This window comes from Centroberyx affinis, unplaced genomic scaffold (assembly GCF_046629955.1).
Source record: "Centroberyx affinis isolate AG114_WGS23_722 - 3 ecotype Tasmania unplaced genomic scaffold, CSIRO-AGI_Caff_v1 ptg002564l_1, whole genome shotgun sequence".
In the NCBI taxonomy this organism is placed as follows: domain Eukaryota; kingdom Metazoa; phylum Chordata; class Actinopteri; order Beryciformes; family Berycidae; genus Centroberyx; species Centroberyx affinis.
Genome location: NW_027280774.1, coordinates 1 through 19,642, shown reverse-complemented (window position 1 = coordinate 19,642; position 19,642 = coordinate 1). Strand labels below are relative to the sequence as shown.

The 19,642-nt window shown below is 43.6% G+C and overlaps 1 protein-coding gene across 1 annotated transcript in view; it reads right to left on the bottom strand.

Moving 5' to 3' along the window:
- Window positions 1-19,561, bottom strand: part of LOC139656868 (chloride channel protein 1-like) — a gene marked incomplete at its 5' end in the record, with an annotated part of 31,939 nt that extends 12,378 nt beyond the window's left edge. The window contains 9 exons of the mRNA XM_071534500.1: window positions 1,104-1,196; window positions 2,943-3,034; window positions 3,202-3,335; window positions 3,853-4,066; window positions 6,078-6,188; window positions 7,589-7,658; window positions 15,136-15,291; window positions 18,936-19,020; window positions 19,460-19,561. Of these exons, the coding sequence (XP_071390601.1) occupies window positions 1,104-1,196; window positions 2,943-3,034; window positions 3,202-3,335; window positions 3,853-4,066; window positions 6,078-6,188; window positions 7,589-7,658; window positions 15,136-15,291; window positions 18,936-19,020; window positions 19,460-19,561 (1,057 nt within the window). The remainder of the gene's footprint in view (window positions 1-1,103; window positions 1,197-2,942; window positions 3,035-3,201; window positions 3,336-3,852; window positions 4,067-6,077; window positions 6,189-7,588; window positions 7,659-15,135; window positions 15,292-18,935; window positions 19,021-19,459) is intronic.
- Between the last annotated feature and the right edge of the window lie 81 nt (window positions 19,562-19,642).

The window sequence follows — 19,642 nt, the reverse complement described above, 5'->3', positions numbered from 1 at the left end:
CTGAAAGTGACAGCTACTTTTATGAAATGACTGACAGCAGAAAGCTAAAACAAAAGACTTTCCTGAGTGAGATGACACCCGTTCTCCCATATTGACTGCTGGCATTAAGATAAGTTAAACACATTGTGGGTTAGTATTCAAGTTAGGCGTCATTTTGCTTATAAAATCACATTTACTCAGAAAAAAGTCTATTTTTTGAGGAGTGATTTGTTTTTCAAATATTGCATCATGAATTTCAGGTAGCAATCTTTTTCCAAAATGGATATACAGCGTGGAATTAAATCCTTCAAATGATGGTACTTTTAGAAAATAGAAGATGTCTTAAAGCTGCAATTTTTCTTAAAATAACAATAAATAAGAGGGATATATTATACATGTTCATCCTGTGTCTGTCTGTCTGTGGCCTTTGAATGATATTGGGGATATTTTAGGACGTAAACCATTTCCTGTGGGCATGGCCAGTGGTGAGCTGGTTGTGGCTATCAAGGTGAGGCTAGCAGCCACAGAGCAGAAAGTCACAGCAACAACAACAATGGAGGAAAGCAGGAAGAGCGAAGCTAAACACGACAGACACGACCCGCTCATACAACCCGTCTGCTTCCTCAGCGCCTGGGGCTTTACAGATGCCGGTTACCTAGACGACAGCTCATCAAGATGACTGACAGGTGTTGGGGCGGGAACTTGACCAACTGAGAGAGAAGAAGGGCGGGGCTAACAAAACACTCCCTGCTTCCAAGGAGAAAAGCTGCATATTGTAGCTTTAAGTCTTTAGTTGACAATATAATGATATGAGATATGTTTTGCAGACACTGAATGTTGAACTTCAGCTTTTTTCCCCCCAAAATGGATATATTGTGTGTTGGAATCAAATCCTTCAAGTACAATTCAACAAGACAATCCTGTCTTACTGGAAAGCAGAGTGAAGGATGACACTGAAGGCAGGAGACAGACAGAAGGCAGAGACAGATGGGATGACATGCGATAAGGGTTGTTAACCAGACTCGGACCGTATTATCCGCTGAGGCAGAAGACACTCCAAAGGGAAAAAAACAACTTTGATATTTGGTGGTTTGAATATAAATGTGACACATTCAGAAACTCACCTTCTCTCCCTCCTCCTCTTCCTCGTCATCGACGAAGGCGAAGGACTCCCAGCTGTGTTTGGCACACTGGTTCTGCTCCTGTAGGCTCTGGCCCTGCACCCACATCCAGAGAAATACCAATACCAAGTGTGATATCTAAAATTTCATACTATAAGAGAAACCATCACAGTGTCACAGAACAACAACTGTAACAACTGAGGTGTCACCACGCTCGACTGGGACAGCTTTCTGGAGAATTTAGCAGCAGGGTTTTGATGTCTTTTTTGGCTTTGTAAGTGAAATAGTGAAATAGTTTTGCTCCTGGCACCAGTTTTGTCAGCCAGTTCAGATGGATTGGGATCCAGTTCAAGACATAATGGGCGGTCTGACGCTGTTGAATTTTTTGAGCTGTCTGATTTCGACTGCAGCTCTGTCTAGTCCACTCCTCATTTTTCTTATTTTTTTAAGTCGCAATGAAATGAAAAATTACTTTTACACCTTGTTTTTTTTTCTTGTGTTGTTATATCAAAAGCCCATCACTTTTACTTCCTGGAAAACGGCATCTCATTACAGTAATAGTGACCTCATGCTGCACCAGGAGGCGTCAATAAAAACTCAAAACCCATAAAACCATCACAGATTTTTGAACAATCCCGCCCCTCCCATCAAATAAAACTGCCTTTCTCTCCCTAACTGATCTCCTTTTGAATGATCCCTCCCTGCGTTATGTCCCAACATGTCTCAATTATGTTTAGACAGGAAATACATCCAACTAAGGAAGCAAGATGATCTCAAAATGCCGTTTCATTGGGACTATGAACACATTTGGTGAAAATATTGACTATTTACCAAATTCCATATTGACTTCAGAAAACATTTATTAAATGTTTAAACATTCATCATTCTTAAACAGCATGGTCAAAACATCAACTTTTGATCAATACTCATAAAGTTTGATGACTCATTATATCCTGAGAAAAGCCAACATATTGCATTTAGGAAAATTATTATTTCATTTCTGATGGATTTTTCTAAAAGTCCCTGTGGCTTGCATTTTTTTTAAACTTTTTTTTCTCTCTTGCATCAGAGTTTGTCTCTCCAGGGAAACAGGTGATATAAATGAAGGGAAAAACAGCTGCAGCTAAAAACAAGAGGCACTTGAGCTGCCTAATGTCCCGCCACAATCACCATGATAAATTAAACATGATCAGTTATACTAAGGTGATCTCTTTAATTAAGCTAAACATTAATTAGAAAATATTTCTATGTCAACACACTTGTCTTCATGTAACAGATGGGCTGGACTAATAGGAAATCTGTATCTTAAAGTGTTAAGAACTTAGAATAGTTTCAAGAAAATTAGATTTTCCTCATTAATATGCATATTTATTATGTAGCGAGGTGCTCCAAAATCTAATCAGATCATCGACCCTATACGGGGAACCTGTGGTGTAACGATGAAGTTTCTGTCATGTGTTGTTCTTGAGTTATTGTATTAGAAATCAATTCAGTTCATCTTTAAGTAAATCTGGCAGAAAGTTCAAGCAGATAAAACTTTTTTGACTGTGTGGCCCTTCCTCGTCTGCTCCTGAATATTCATTTGAAGTCCAAGGAGAGCCCAAGCAGTCGAAACATTGATTTATTTTCAAGCCAAATTATATCTGTGTGGGCAAATAGTGAGAAGGAGCATCTCGTATCAAAACGGTTACAGGTTTGATCCCCGGAACAGCCAATGTGTATCAGCAGCCTGTCGCTCTGGATGAAAGTTAAGTACCTTAGTCAGCTAAACGCCTAAGATGTAAATTAAGATAAATTAAACTCAGGAGTAGCTTTCTAAAAAGTGTCCCTGAGTGTCCTCACCTGCATCAGGATCCGCCTCTCTGGTGATAGCCACCAATCACAGAGAGCCAGCAGCTCCACCCTGTCGATGCTGCCCAATAGGATCATAGAATCTGGAACCAGGAGGGAAAATCACTTGGCACACAGTTTGAGGCTTATTTTCATGCTCTCATTGATTCTTAGGCCAATGCATTTCTTCTCCTAATACATTCAATAGATTATACTTTCCTTCACAGCTGTTAATAAGTTGCTAAGGAAGTACCAACTGAATGTCTTTTACCTTTTGAGTCGACCAGTGGGATTGTGTTGAGGGAGGTGGAGTCCAGCAGTTGTTTGACTTCTCTGTAGGTGGAGTGAGAGGAGATAAACTTCACCTTCCTCACCATGATGTCCTCCACAAAGATGCTGTACTGGCTGTGGGAAGGACACACACACACACACACACACACACAGAGGGCTGAAACCACTTTCAAACACAACTGCATGTTTACCAGATTCACTAAGAATGTGTCGAGATAGACATTTTTTTAGGAGTTGCTTGAGTTAAGAGAACAGAGTTTTCATCTTATTCACTAAGAAGTTTATGCAAATCAAGTTGTGAAACAAACACACCCTCGAAAAGAGCACTGCACAAGCAAATAGCCTCCTTCATCATCAACTGCGAGTGGAAATTGCGTTCTTCAGCTTTCAAGACCCAGACTGGCACCTTTGCGCCCTGAAGCCCCTTTATAATTGGAGTGTTATCTGATCTGATCTCAGACTTTAGGATGGAAAACCCACTGACTTGCTTCTTTATGTCACCTTTCAAAGATTCTTATATGCATTATGATAATTTGTGGGTATTTCCCCAAATTTCCGCTCTGTTCGCCAGCTCCAGAGAGGAGGAAGGAGTTGTTATTCCACCCGATGGAAACACCAGATTAACACGAACCTGATGTGTCGGAAGCCGAGCTCCGGCAGGTAGGGCAGCTTCTTGACCTGGATGATGGAGTCGTAGAGGGAGGGCTGCAGGCCCTGGGCCACCATGTTGGCCAGGATCACCGCCACCATCATGGGCAGGATGTGGGAGATCTGGCCCGTCAGCTCGAAGCAGATCACCGCCGTGGAAACCGTGTGGGTCACCGCCCCGGTCAGCGCTGCCGCTCCTGTCAGAGACACGGGACGATATGGAGAGGGAAGGAGGAGAGGGTGGAGGGGGAGGAGGAGAGGATAGAGAAGGAAGGGTGGAAGATGGGGGAATAGAGAGGAGGGAGGGATGGAGAGAGGAACAAGAGTGATGGGGAGGAAAGGAAGAAGGGGAGAGGGAAGGAAAAAGTTGGGAGGAGGATTGGGGAAGGGGAGGTGATGGAGAGAGGGAGAAAAAGAAGTAGAGATATGGAGAAAGGGAGTTGGGAGGTGAGATGGAGGGAGAGGAGGACAGGAGGGAAAAGGAGACATGGGGAAAAGGAAAGATCAGGAGATTGGGGAATGGTGGGCAGGAGGAGAGGAACAAGGTGAAATAGGAGGAGGATAGGGGTAAGAAGAAGAGGAGGAGGAGGATGAAGAAGAAGAGGAGGATGGACAAGGGAAGAAGGAGTAAAGAGGGGGAGGTGTTGAGCGGGAAAAGGAAAAGGCAGGAAGAGGGTGTCTCAGATGAAGACGAAACAGGAGATTTGCGAAAGGGTTTTGAAGCGAAACTAGACTGATAAGGAGGCATGTAAAGCAGGAAAGATAACAAAGGTCAAAGGCAAAATATGCGGGAGAGAGACGATGAAAAGGGAGATAGAGAGATGGGGAGACGGCGTATCGGCCTCCGCAGGTCTGAATGATTGATGGACAGAGCCAACAGAGAGAAAGATGAAAGGATGAATGAAAGGAAGGGCAGGTGAGGGAGGAAGGGAAGGAAGAAAGGAGGGATGGAGGGAGTGAGTGGGAGAGAGGAGGAATGGGCTTTGTAGGGCAACATGAGGGGACTGAAGGAAGGCCACGTTTCTGGGTCAACGACCGAGGAGAGGACAGCGGGGGGAACGCATGATGACATTTCACTGTCACAGCAAAGCGACCACATGCTTTGATGGACAGGAGGAGGAGGAGGAGGATGACGAAGAGGGGGAGGGAGATGAGGAAGACAGGGAGGACGACTTGACAACCGGTGACAAGTCGAGGGCAGGAGAGGCTGACAGGAAAGGAGGAGGAGACGGAGGAGGAGAAGGAGGAGAGAGGTGAGAGAGGAAAGAAGATGAGAGAAGTGACGAGAAAGAAGGAAGAGGACGACTTGACCACTGGTGACGACTTGAGGGAGCAGGAGGTTGACAGTTGAGGAGGAGCAAGAGGCAGACAGGGAGGAAGAGGAGGGAGATGAGGAAGAAGAGGTAGACAATTTGAGGTCGGAGGAGGGAGAAAGAAACAGAAAGGAGGAGAAGGAGAACCAGGAGCATCAACAGGAGGAGAAAAGATGATAAGAGGAGGAAGAGGAGTAGGAGGAAGGGGAGAATGCCAGCAGGAGGAAGAAGAGGAGAAGGGGGAGGAAGATGTGGAGATCAATAGACGGGGTATCTGCAGGTTTCAGAAAGTCAAATTCAAGACTTTTTAAGACCTTTTTAATGGTCCCTGAAACTGGATTTAAGACCAATTTAACCAAAATAAAGAAACAAAAATCAAAAGCAGGCTATTTCTGAACAAAAGCTAATGAAAGTTGTGAAACTATAAATGAGAATTAGAAGGACACCAGGAAATTAAATATTTAGGGACATGAAGTCATATTTTATTCACCCTGTCCCATATCAATCTAAGAGTGGACAAGCATGTGGGTCAAACCTACTGTGATGTACAGTAATGTAATACAGCATAAGAAAATAAAACCAAACTTTCCAACTCTGCCTCGACTAAATATCACAATGTAAAAAATCTGCCAATACCACAAATTTTATAGTTGCATCAAAATGAAATTTAATTAAAAATAAACTTGCATAACACGGTGAAAAAATACCACTAATTACTGCATTTAAGACATTTCAATGCTTTTTAAGGCGTTAAATTTAGATAATTTAAGACTTTTTCTGCCTTTTTGAGAACCCATGGATACCCTGATAGAACAATGTTACACAGAAGGAGGTGGAGGAGCAGGAAGAGGAGGAAGAGGAGGAGGAAGAAGAGCAGGAGGAAAGGGAGACTAACCAATGACTGCGTACCCTCCGGGGATGATGCGGTACAGGATGCCGTCGAACACGATCCCATGAGGAAACAGGGTGGCCATGATCTCCCCCACCAGCCTGCCGAACGCAGCGCCTGCATGAGGAGAAGACAAAAGTTTCATTCCAAATTGATATAATAAAAACAAATGACCTTAAAGGTGCTACATGTAGCATTTTAACATCAATAAATCATTACTGCATTAATTTTGAGACATTAGTTTAATTACAGTAAAAAAAGAAGAGACCATCAGTGTCAGCCTGTCAGCCTCTATCAGCCTCTACTCTGCATCCTCCATTGTTTCTCCACCTGGTGGATCTGGAGGGAAATCTGCTGGATCGCTTTACGGCACAAAACAGGAAGAGGTTCTGTTCTTTCAGAGCAAACGGAGCTAAAGCTGAAAGAGTTTCTGGCAGCAGATGGTGGAAGGAGGGAAAGGAAGATGGAGAAATAATTTCCGACATGTTGATCAAATATTTGAAAAATAATGGTAATTATGTAATTGGTTCAACAACACAAAGTATTCAAAAAGTGAATAAAAATCTGGCGCAAAAGATTGCATCTTTACAAAACCACAGGAAAAAAACAAAAACAAAATCACAATATGGCCCAACATATTCTCTGAAGTTGTTTACTGTTGGTAATGATGAATATTTTAAAAACAAGCGTTGGTAAAGGTCATGCTCCAAAGCACATCCCACAACAAAAACAAGAGATGAATTGGCATGAACATGAAATAAACACCAATTCTTAAAATGTTGATTCTGTATAATAATAAATTGATATGCAATATGAATGTTAATGAAATAAGAAACCTTCAAAATATAAAGTCCAGCTTGTGAGACTGTGGGAATAAAAAAATCTACAGTGAAGAGTAGCTAGCGCAATTAATCATGCATAATCCTTTGATTTCAGTTTCCACAATAGCTAATCAAAGAATACTGGTATTTCTGCATTACTGAAACATTTTGGTAACATTTAAAACACCTGCTGTGGTTGAAAATAGTCAAAATGGGGCGGCTGTGGCTCAGGAGGTAGAGCGGGTCGTCCACTAATCATAAGGTCGGTGGTTCGATCCCCGGCTCCTCCAGTCCGCATGTCGAAGTGTCCTTGGGCAAGATACTGAACCCCAAATTGCTCCCGATGGTTGCGCCAGCACCCTGCGTGGTAGCTTGCCGCCATCGGTGTATGAATGTGTGTGTGAATGGGTGAATGTAGGCATTGTAAAGCGCTTTGGATAAAAGCGCTATATAAATGCAGTCCATTTCCATTTCCATTTCAAAATATTGATAAGATGCAAAAAATACAGTAAAATTATTTTGTCCTCCAAATAATCAAGATAAATAAGTGAATAATAACCGTGATCACTTTATCTATAGCAAAGTAGTCAAGGTTGTCATTTTACATCATGCTGCATTACAATCATGCAGCCCTAACTGTTTACCATTCATGCTATATGAAAATGATTATGCTGCTATTGAGGTGTTTGTGCTCACCCAGTATGAAGACAGGCATGAAGGCCCCAGAGGGAATGGGCATGGTGGTGGCTACTGCAGACATCCAGAACTGCAGAAGAAGAGATGTGAAACCGCATTTAGACCAGGTGACACTAAAACTCTGCATGGAAATCAATAAAAAATCGAATTATCTTAAGCGGGCTGGTAGCTTGACGGCAGCGTGGCCCTCTGCCTTAACAAAGGTGGGGGAAACACTGATGGTCACCATCAAAAAGTAACTCAGCAAGCGGCAGCAATCACATAGGGCGCTTATTTTAATAACTCTCTGCCTTTTTTCTATTATTTTAAATGGTTAGGTCGCAGCAGGCACGAGTCTCGTTCAAACTATGTGTGTCATGTTTTGGACACGGCACGTTTTGGGGCACAGTGCTGGGCTCCAAGTTGAACGTCTCAACTTCAGCCACAGCATGCATTATTGTCAATGTCACCATCCTAAGATTCACAAGCTGAAGAACTGGTCAAACTGCTCCCCTGTCAGGTCAAAATACTGGAACAGCTCTATCTAGGCGGAGCTCTAGACTCCAGGCTCCTCAACCTCTTCTTCAAGAGCAAGCAGTAATTTTCTCTTGTCCGTTTTTATTTTCGACGTTATTCGTTTGTTGCTACAGGTTACCTACCTAGTGCTAATTAGATTGTCGTGTTGCATAGCAACCAGATTGATGTGAAGTCCTGATGTCCTTTGAGCTCTAGCTCTCTGTTACCAGCGACGCTCCCAGCTGCGCTTTGCGTTTGAGCAACAGAAACAAATCTCCTATCAACAAAACTCCTATCTGATCACGACCTAATGGGTTACAGATGTGAGTGGGCTTGCCAGTGGTTTGAATCTGGAAAATCGGGGGGTAGGGGGTGATTGGGTAACTTTCTCCTCTCTGTCAAAAAAATCCCACTTGAGCAAGGCAGCTGATCTAGCTGTACCAAGCTGTCGCAAGCTGTAGAAGTCTGATTGTGGTGGGCAGCGCAGGTGAGTGTGTCACTGCATGAATGTGAAGCAGGGCGTTGGTGAAAAACACCATACGTGCTCAGCATTTAGTTGGGTAAATGAAAGCTAAAAACAAACCTCTTCAAGTGTCTCTTGGGAGAATGTTTGTCACTAAACAATTTGTGTATCAATGCAAATCTAACTTCAAAATAGCATACGTAATAATATGCTTTTTTCTTGGCTGCAGAGAGCTCATCAGTGATAATGACTACCTTTACAATAGCTCTGTATATTTGGTGTGTGAGTGAGTGTGAGTGTGAGTGTGTGTGTGTTGCTGGGGTTTCTCATTTTGATTTGAAGGGATTCGTGAGGAACACTAGATTACCATTTTAAAACAGAGCAGATTACCATTCTACACATCATTTGTCATCATCATTTGAGCAACTAATTACTATAGTACCAGATGAAGACTCATTAGCATGTCTCTCACAGGGTGGCTGCTATCCTGGTGACAGAGAGGACTGCATTCACTGTGCCCTCTCTCTTTAATCCTGAAAGTCGCACACCAGCATGCAGAAACACACACGACACAAAAACACACACAGTGGCAATCAACACAAACACACACACTCTCTCTCTTTCCCCACTCTGACAAATCCTGGGACAGATGGGAATAGAAATATTGAGGCACAGAGAGTTAGTTTGAGGGAGAATATCTTCATCTGAGAGAAAATAACACAGAGACGGAGTGAAATAGAGAGAGAGAAGAGTCAAAGAGAAAGAGAGTGTGTGTTTCTATGTGTTGAGAGAGACAGACGTAGGCAGACACAGAGAATAACACTCATGGGGATGAAGTATATGTGTGTATGTTTCAGTCTGGACTGATGCTCATATTCAGCTATTTCTTCATGTGTTCTTAACTGGTATAGTGAAATGTAGCAGCTCCAAAGCTCCGAATCTTAAAAACTGTATCCTTGCTATATTTGGATTCTTTATATGTATTTTGTGGATTACTATTTTTCCTCTATCGAGGCCATATACAAAGTGAATGTATGTACATTATGAAGGCTATTTATAATGTTTTTGATGCTCCCTTGAAAAATTCAAACTATTTGGGCTAACAGGGTCATTTAGCTCTTAATTTATTTTCTTTTACAGGCTATGTGTCCCCATTATAGACATATTCTGTTTCAGAGATTTTTCAGAGTTTTTTCTATTAACTGAGTAGTTTTGAGCCCTCTATTTACATAGAGCATTCATTAGTCGGTAATTTTTATACTGTGTGCATCTTTAATTAATCTGGTTTGTATAGCTCTTTTTATATAGTCTCTTGCTATATGTTTCTGGTCTTGAGCATTCAGTTTTATATTCATTACTTTTCAGCTTGTGACACCAATCATTGTTTTTCCTGATTATTGTGGTCACACCTCCTTCATTAGGAGAGGCCGTATCTGGGCGGTTCATTCACAGATGGATCCTATTATGCAATTATGTATTCTCTTTTCTGGTTGGTGTTTGAACCTCACCTGTCTATATAAATTGCCACTTCTGCTGTTTTGATTATGCTGATGATGGCTTCTAGCTGAAACGCGTTCTTTTTTTGCCCATAATAAATAAGAAGACTATTGTTCTGTGAGTGCCGGTGTTCTGTTTGTTTTGATTCTTAACTGGTATAAACACCAGAGAAGAAGAGACAGACAAGTCCATCATGCTCAGGTAAAGTTATAGGGACTGGAGTCAGATTTGTTTTGACTCTCTAACCTGCAGGATGACAGGTGACCAAAACTCTGTCCAATAAACAAGCTACTTGTGAGTCATGTGACTTTTGTTTACAAGCCCTGGTTCACTTGTAATTGGGCAGTGTGACTCTAAACTAACCAAATACAAAAATTGTACAAAGTAAACGTTTCCACTATAGTTCACACCAAAGAAAATGAACTGTAGGTGAGATCACACCCTGAGGAAAGTAATGTCTTTGCCCAGCACGAATCAATTCTTGAAAAAGCCATTCCATTTTTCTTGTAGATGTGAGTTTTTGAAGTCTATTTGTTCGCTTCAACCCAGCTGAACACCCAGCTGTAAATGAACCTATCTTGCACTTTATTTTTTGCCACATTTCAAAAGTTTGGGTAAAATTTGCTTGACAGCTTTATCTAGTTTGCTTTGTTACAGAGACACAGAAAGTCTGATTATGTGTATGAGAGAGAGAGCGAGAGAGAGAGAGAGAGAGCGAGCAAGATAAAGAGAAACAGTCAGACAAGGCAGGTGCACAGTGTGTGTTTGAGTGTGTATTAGAGAGAGAGAAAGACTGACAGCAGCAGAAAGAGACAGAGAAGCAGAGACAGAGAATTAGAGTCAGACACTGTGTGTGTGTGTGTGTGTGTGTGTGTGTGTGTGTGTGTGTTGTGAGAGGAGTTTTTGCCAGGCAGCTCCTCTGTGAGTTTTGGTTAAATTAAGTTTTCACCACAGGGAGTCTCTCACAGCGAAGAATCAACCGCTCTGTTCTCTGAGAGAAACACCATGACTCAACCTGCAATGTATGACAGGGGAGTGACAGCCTTTTTAATTTCATCTTCTATATTTTCTTTTAAGGGTTTGTTTTTTTTTTTTTTTTTGGATTTGGTATGGTGTTTCTGCTTTATTTGAGATTAGACAGTGGAGAGAGAGTCAAATGGATGTTAGGGGCCTAAGAGAAAGTCAACAAGCTGTCAATGGAAGGGAAGAAAATCTTGAAATTTAAGACTAGCATTTTGAAATAAATCCATAACAGCAAGTAAATTGATAGTGGCTTACGGCGCGTTCACACAGGACACGTAACGGGCCTCGAACGGCCCCGAAGCGGAGGCTGCTTCTTTTCGGCGGCCATGTTAATGGGTCAAGTCGTTCACACTGGCCGCTGCACGGCGCGGAGCTCCGCTCACGACTCGCGATCTGGAGCGGCAGTTTCGGCGTCTGGTCTATTTTCTCCGCGTGCCGCGGTGCGCATTTCACATGAAAACACCATAGAAAACACTATAGATGGTCATATCTCCATTATATCACCACAGAAGCACAAATATATTAAATGATCAACGTACCAGGGTCTTCACTGTTGTTGTTGAATCTATATGCACTGATGCAAGTTTTAAATGCAATACATTGTAGGATGATGATATATCTGGTTTTGAATTATCACTTCCCTTTTGAAAATTGCGTCTGTTATTGAATTACCACAAAAGTAAACAAGGATACATGTTTAGGTTTGTTTATTTATAGGCTACTTAATTTATTTAGGCCTATATGTCATTATTTAAAGAGCTAGAGATATCATGAGATAGAGATAGAGGGAGGGAGAGAGAGAGAAAGAGAGGGAGAGGGGGAAAGAGAGATATCTAGGTCCCCTAGGCTTTCCTAATTATTGCCTGATCACAAGTCACGACTCTTGCTGAGAAAACAAATAAACGTGACAGATTTGATATGAGGGAGTTTCTGAAGAAAGGGAGAAAGTGAAAAAGATGGAAGATATAAAGTTCATCCCAGATGTGGAAAAGTACAGTGAGCTGTCAGCATTGTTTCTACAAGGACAGCAGTGAACAGATGAAGCTTTGTTGGCTATTGGAACACAATTTCAGCAGCTACAGCCGGTTTCCACGTGGTTTTCTCCTCCTGTAGACCAGGAGAGCTTCTGGCCGGCGCCGAGAAATGCGCTTCCTGTGTGAACAACCCAACTGTGACTCACGCGAAATCGCGGTACTTGGCCGCTACGCATCCTGTGTGAACAAGGCGTTAGCCTTTCTGGTGTTAAAGCAGCTTGAAATCAGAGTCACCAGTTTGAATCCCCATACTGACTGGGAAAAACAATGCAAGGGAACATTTGGACCACGTTCCCCTCCCTCCCTCCACTTAACCCCCAACTGCTCCAGTGGTTGCACTGGGCAGAAACACCATGCTGAGGGCTATTTTACCACACCTGACTTCATCTTGGTGAGTATTTTACTATGGCTGCACCCTGACAGAATTACAGTAACCGTGTTTGTCTGGTACAACAACATCTCCAGGGGCTCCGTTTTGTGAATCAATGGCACACGATGCAAAGCAAAGGCAAATGGCGCGGGCACACAGGGCGTGGCGACTGGTTTCTGGTAATTTCGTGGCCAGCAGCTCGGAAACGGGGGCGGGATTAGGAGGAATATATTATCAGTAGGTGCGGTAGGGGCCTCCGTCAGTCATGACTAATCAAATCACCTGTTTTCCTTCTCTTTAAATTCAGTACGCTCTGACAATTTGGTGATAGAGAGAACAGTCTGGAGCGGATCCGCCACAAAAGTTTCTCCCAAGAGGAAACCGATGTCCTTGTGTGAGAGGAGCAGACTCACCATGAGTGAATTTACAGCAGCTTAAACAAGCCGGCGAGTACAACAAAAACTTAGACTGAATGTTCTCTCACGTATTAACAAGTAATCCACTTTCCCAGTGCCAACTTCTGCACTGTTCCCTGCTTGAGCCCTGGAGAAACTGCAGACATTCAGCAGACAGGAGGCACCGACAGCTCGGCATTGTTTTTCCACAGAGCGAAGCAGCCGGCAGACTGTGGGTGGGGAGGCAGCCGGCACTCTGAGTATTTAGAGACGAGACTTTGTCTGTCTGCGCTTTCCAGACATGGAACACTTGGCATTACACACTTGAACTCAGAAAGTCTGGTCGCAACATTTTTATATGAAGAAATATACAGGCGGTGGACAAAGAAACAGAAACACCTAACAATATATGAATAATAAGTAGCTAATAAAGAGGAGAACAGCTTTAGTCCTTCATGGAGACAGACTTGTTTGTATTAAAGCTGTTAATGCATCCACCTCTTCAAGTCGACACTGGCTACAGTGGTTATACATACTTTTCTCAATGGGTCAACACTGTAAAAAGTGGATGAATGAGGTTGCTCAACAGCCCATGAGCTACAAAAAATACTTGTCTCCGAAGAGAGTGTTTGAGTTGCTGTGTTGACCATCTCTCGCTAAATCACTATTTAATTTTGAGAAGTCCTATGAATGTCAAGTACCCAAATATGAATATCAAGCAGCCAATAAGGAGCAGGACCATGCTTTGCCTGCACAGCAGCTTCAATCATCCAAATCCTGAACTGTGTTTGGTGGGATACTGGACCTTTCTTCAAGAGGGAAAGCCTCTGAATTTTTGAGGTATGAAAAAGTTCAGTGATGTGTAGATAAGCTGATAGTGGAGGCCATGGATTGCCATTCCATTTTTCTTTGACTTGATCCTGCTGTTCATGAAACAACTACTGAGTTTGATTAGCAGTGTGTATGGGGGATGTGGACACATCATCAAGGCGCGGAGTTTACGAGTTTTCCTAGGGTGCACCTGGTCCTGTTAAATGACCTCATATTTCTCATATTGCCCGTACGAGTACAGATCCATCACCAAGTTTATTAGTTTGCAACAGACACTGAGGGCAGAAGTCATCCTTTGGCTTTCTCCAAATGTAAACCTGTCTGGAAGGATGAAAAAGTGTGAAAGAGACTCATCAGACCATTTTACTTTTTCCCATCACTCAGGGCTTCAGGTTTTGTGCTCCTTACTCCAGGTAATGCATCTTGGTGTCAGTTATCTATCCCTTTCGGTGAGCTTCGACTTGGAACCACTGGTCGTCTTTGTAGATGCAGTTTTTCAGTGTTTGGAATCTGTTGTCATGATTTCCCAGACTGTTTTCCTCGTCACATAATAATAATTCTTTTTGCATTTTGTGTGACCGATGCTCCGGTAATTTGGGCACCGACTATTACTACCCTTTATGTAACCGTTATTTGCCTCATGCTGCTTTAAAAACTCACATATAATAGTCCTTTTTCACGTGGTGTTTCTGTTATTTTGTCTGCCCCTATACATAGAGTTTTTTCTTATGACTTGACAGTTTCATCAACTTTCTGCTGATTCACACTGAACCTATGGGATTTGTGTGCCTATCTCTGCTCTTAAAAAATTCATGTAAACGAGAGAGAAGAAAGCGAGGATGGTAATTGTCTGGAGGGTGTGTGTGTGTGTGTGTGTGTGTGTATGTGTGCGACTGCGTTAAAGAAAACATAAGAACTCTAGAGCCACTGGCAGCCTGCCAGCGCTGTTGACCTTGGACAGGATGAAGAGGAGGACAACAAAGATACACACACACACACACACACACACACACACGGACAGATGTACACACCCACACACACAGATGTCCCTGTCACTGACACACACACTGGTGACCTGTCACAAATGTTCGTAATGAAGAAGAGGAGGGTGATGACGAAGGTGCTGACGTCAGGTGGAGCCAGGCAAACACACTCACACACACACACACACACACACACACAGAACACACCCACACAAACACACTCTCCAGCCACACAAGCATACACAGTCACACTAACAGACATAAACACACTGTCTCACACACACACACACACATTCAGATTCACACATATAGACACACACAAACACATTCAAACACACACACACACACTCCCTAGCCACACAAACATACCTGACTCACACATAAACACTTATCCAATCCAAACACACACACACACACACACACACACACACACACACACACACAGCAGCCACGGACCTTCATGAAGAAGAAGAGCAGCAGGATGATGAAGACGCTGACGTCGGGGTGCAGCCAGGCGGCGGAGCGGCCCAGACCGACCGGAGGAGGGGAACCCTGGATCTTAGTCCAGGTGAAGTTATCAAACAGAGAGTTGATGCACTCTCTGGGCATCAGCTGGGGGGGGGGAGTGGAGAGGGGAGAGAAAGGAGGAGAAAGACAGAGAAGATAAAAGAAAGGTGGGGGAGAGAGGGAGAGTGAGACGAGGGAAGGAGGGTGAGGGAGCGAGAGGTAGGGAGAAAAGAGGGAGGGAGGAAGTGAGAGAGAGAGAGAGGGAGGGAGGAAGGGTGGAGGAGAGGTAGAGTGGAATAGGGGAGAGAGAGGGCAGAGGGAGAGTGATGAGGGAGAAGGAGAGAGGGGGAGAGAGGAAGATAGAGAAGAGGGAAGGAAGGTGGGGGAGAGAGAGAGGGAGAGGAAGAGAATGAGGGTGAGGGAGGGTGGGACAGGTAAGGAGGGAAGGTGAGGTGAGACGAGTGGAGGGAGTGAGAAAAGAGGGAGGGAGGGAGGAGGGGAGGGGGAGAGAGAGGAAAGAGAGAGGGAGGAAGTGAACGAGAGAGGAAGGAAGGGTGGAGAGATAATGGTGAGAGTAGAGTGGAAGGCAGGAAGAAGGAGAGAGGGGGAGAGAGAGGGAGTGAGAGGAGGAAGAGAGAGGAAAAGAGAAGAGGGAAGGAGATTGGGGAGGAAGGGAGGAGGAGAAAGATAGGGATGGTGAGAGGAAGCGTGGAGGGAGGGTGGAACGTGGCGAGTAAGGGAGCAAGGGAGCAGGAGAGAGAGGGAGGAGAGAAGAAGGGTGGGGGAGAGAAAGGAGAGGAAGAGAGTGAGGGGAGAGAGAGGGAGAGAGTTAGAGGAAAGGTGGAGAGGTAAAGACAGTGAGTGGAGGGGGGAGAGAGAAGAGGGAGAGGGAATAAGTGGGAGGAAGAGAAGAGGAGAGAGGGATGGTGAGAGGAGGTGTGGAGGGACGAGAGAGGGGGTGTACAAGTGGGAGGGAGAGCGAGAGGGAGGGAGCAAGGGAGGAAAAAAGAGAAGGAGAAGGAGATTTTGACGTAGGGAAGAAGGAAGAGACAGAGGAAGCAAGGGCAGGTGAGGAGGGAGAGAGAGAGGGAGTAAGGGGGAGAAAAGAGAGAGAGGAAAGAAAGAAAGACAGTGAGACAGACAGACAGGAATGGAAAAAAGAGAGAAAGAAAGACAAGAAGGTGTAAACAGGCAGGAAATCGTTCAGAAAGCTGAAGGCAGATTGACACGGCGGCCATGTTTAATGACTCATTCCCTTTACATGAGTCATGAATGACTAATTCATTTCAACTCATTCTGCTCCGCATTTACATAGACGCCTCCGAATCCCCGTCTCTTCATCTGCATACCGCCGCTGCCGGGGGAAAAATCAACACCGATGTCGTTTTGATTTTCCGTTTCTCTTTCCCTAATTGAGCTGATGGAGAAGAAGAGAAGACACTGAAATCCATCGGTTCAGTATCGGCGACGTGTGGAGGATCCGGCGTGTGAAAGTCAGACGTATAATACGCTTTTCCCGTGGCTCTTTTGAAGTCGTGGGTTCACGTCTGGTTCACAACCCATGTAGCGTTTAATCTGCTCTCGCTGTGCTGCTTCTCCTGTCATTCTTCGCTGTGCTGTCAAGTTGGATTTGAAGGGTTTCAGTTCCAAAAAAAACGCTACATATCCTTTTTTTGGGGGGGAAAATGACAAAAACTCATTACCTGACGCTCATCATTCAGTATCTCTAAAATACAGAGGATCCGGTCTGTTTTCATTTAGTCAATCGAGGACATAACTGACCTGCTATCTTTTAAAAAGCGCCATAATTAGTTTTAATTTTGTTCTATCAATCACTTTTGTACGAAGAGTATGTATCATGATTTTCAAGTAGTGTGTATCTTATTTTGGAATGAAACTGGAGTTTTATGTGTCAAGTGAGTTTCATGACCCTTGGGCCTTTGAAACCAGTTCAAAAACCAATTGCATAATTTTATATTTAATACTTTGCAGTCAATGAGAAAGAAAGCATTCAGTTTTTCTTCCCTGGAAAGTGTACTTTTTGCAGATATGCGGGGCATTTTTTACCTGACGACGGCAATAAATGACTCTCAGCTTCACACACAAAGGCTTCTGTAGCAATTAAACAAATTCAGAAAACGCTGTTCTGCCGTGTTAAAATGAAGCTTGTGAGTTTGTTAAGAGAGGTGCTAGACGTTTTACATTAAGGGCAAGACGGGGATTTCACACGTATTCAGGTGCTGCTGGATAACACACACACACACACACAAACACACACAGACACACACAAGCGTGCACTTACACTGAGGGTGAAAAAAAACGAAATTCAGGTGTTGCTGGCTGACATACGCGCACACACATGCACACAGACACACACATATGTACATATATATATATATAGCATACACACACCTGGTTGACACTGGTCTATTTTGAGCGTCTGTGAAACACATGATTAACTCTTGGCTCTGGGTGGCTGAGCTGAAAGCATTGTTGATATATGGCTGTCTGAGCATCGGCCTTGAAGCTTTCACCTCTATTCTCCCCTTCTGCAGCGGGCTCTATCACACATTTATTTCCATTTATGGAGAAATATGGGCATACCGACTGCACATTAAGAGTACAGATGCACATTAACATGCAGGTAGCGTTCGTAATATTCAAGTGTGCGGTTTAAGAGTGAGTCCATGTTAATGCTGCATCTCATTTACAAAAGCTCATAAACCCCAATTATTAGAAACATTACGGTGTCCCACTTTATCTAACCTGCTGTCCCACTTTGTCAAACGATGAGTGAAATCTGGCTTTGGGCAAACTGCACACAAATGGATGTGTCATGTCTCCTGTCAGTATAACAGCATGGATTCATTCCTGTACTTCTTACACACTTGTGACACTGATGTTCCTCAAAAGTATACTCGGTTTATGGCTATAATTTATGTAGATATGAAATGTATACCCTAATCACAACCTATAAAACTGCACTAGACAACTTTGCACACTGTCAGCTCCAAATGTCAGTGAGAAAATTTAAACTTCCATACCCAAAAATTGTCATGTGATGTCAGTAAACATCACACAGCTCGCTCATGTTTACCAACCCAGCCGGTGTGTGATGCTTCATACCAAAGGAAACCAAAGAGACGAGAGAGGAAAAGATCTATTGTTGGTTAGGAGCACTCACTTGCTGCTTTTTAGGAGGCACTGTATTTATCACTTAGAATACAGAGAATCTACAGGGCCTCAATTAGTTTGGATGGGACGCTGTTGCAGCCCCACTTTGATTTAGGCTGATTAAACAGGTGTATTTTTCCATAAAAATCTTGCCTAGTGCATCTTTAAATCACAAAAATTTGCCTTTCTATTTGCTGTTGGCTTTTGCTCATCAGCTCAGTTGAACACAGGCGGACATGCAGGCACTGATAGAGTGGGTTTACTCTATCTGTTTATACGAGAGACAGCAGAGAGGCCTAGTGGTTAGATAGACCGTTCTGAAACCCCAAAGGTCACAGGTTCAATCCCCGCAAACAGCCAGTGTGTTTCCATCAGAAGCCATCTGTGTCGAGGAGGCGTCCTTGAGCAAGACACCGAACCCCAACCTGCTCCGTCATTCTGTCAAGCCGCTCTGGATAAGAGCGACAGCTAAATGCCACAAGAATCTTAGAAAGGTTAAACGTATGCAACTATTCAGGATACTGGCTCAGATCTCGGTATAATGAAGAAAACGATGACAAGATTTGAACTCTGACCTCTCCTGCCATGAACTGTCCGAACCCGGGTGGGAAGGTCAAGGTGGCGATGACCAGGGTTACCACAGCGGGGAAGATCAGCCGGCTGGGGAGGGAAAACAGTCATCACGAAAAAACACAAACAGGACAGGAACAAAAAGAGTAGGTAAGAAATGATGTAAATACTCCTACTAACATGTAAATATTCCTACAAGCTCTCATCAACCACACTTAGAGGACTGAGACTCGCATTTTCAGGCATCTTGGTGTGTTTATTTGGTGCCATCGTTCGAATGGCTTTATTCTTACCGGCCTAAATGAAACAAACTAGAGGTGGAAATGAACCACTCTGAACATGCTTGTTGTGAACGCACCCTAAGTTATCCCAGTGCCTGGAACATAACTTCTCATTGTGGGTCCTACTTAGGACTAATGAGAAAAGAATTGTCCCATAATTGATCATTCTGTAGGGACAGCTGTGTAGAGTTCCCAGACACACACACACACACACACACACACACAGACACACACAGACACACACTCACTGCTTGGTAAGGAAGCGGGTCATGGCGTTGGGTCGTCTCATGAACAGCACCACCTGCCTGTTGAGGTAGACGAAGAACGCCCCCAGGAACCCACAGGAGATCCTGCACAGCGAAACAAACGCCACATTAGTCAAGTTAAGTCGTTTATATATTTATAAGACCTTTTTTACCAGCACAGGTTTA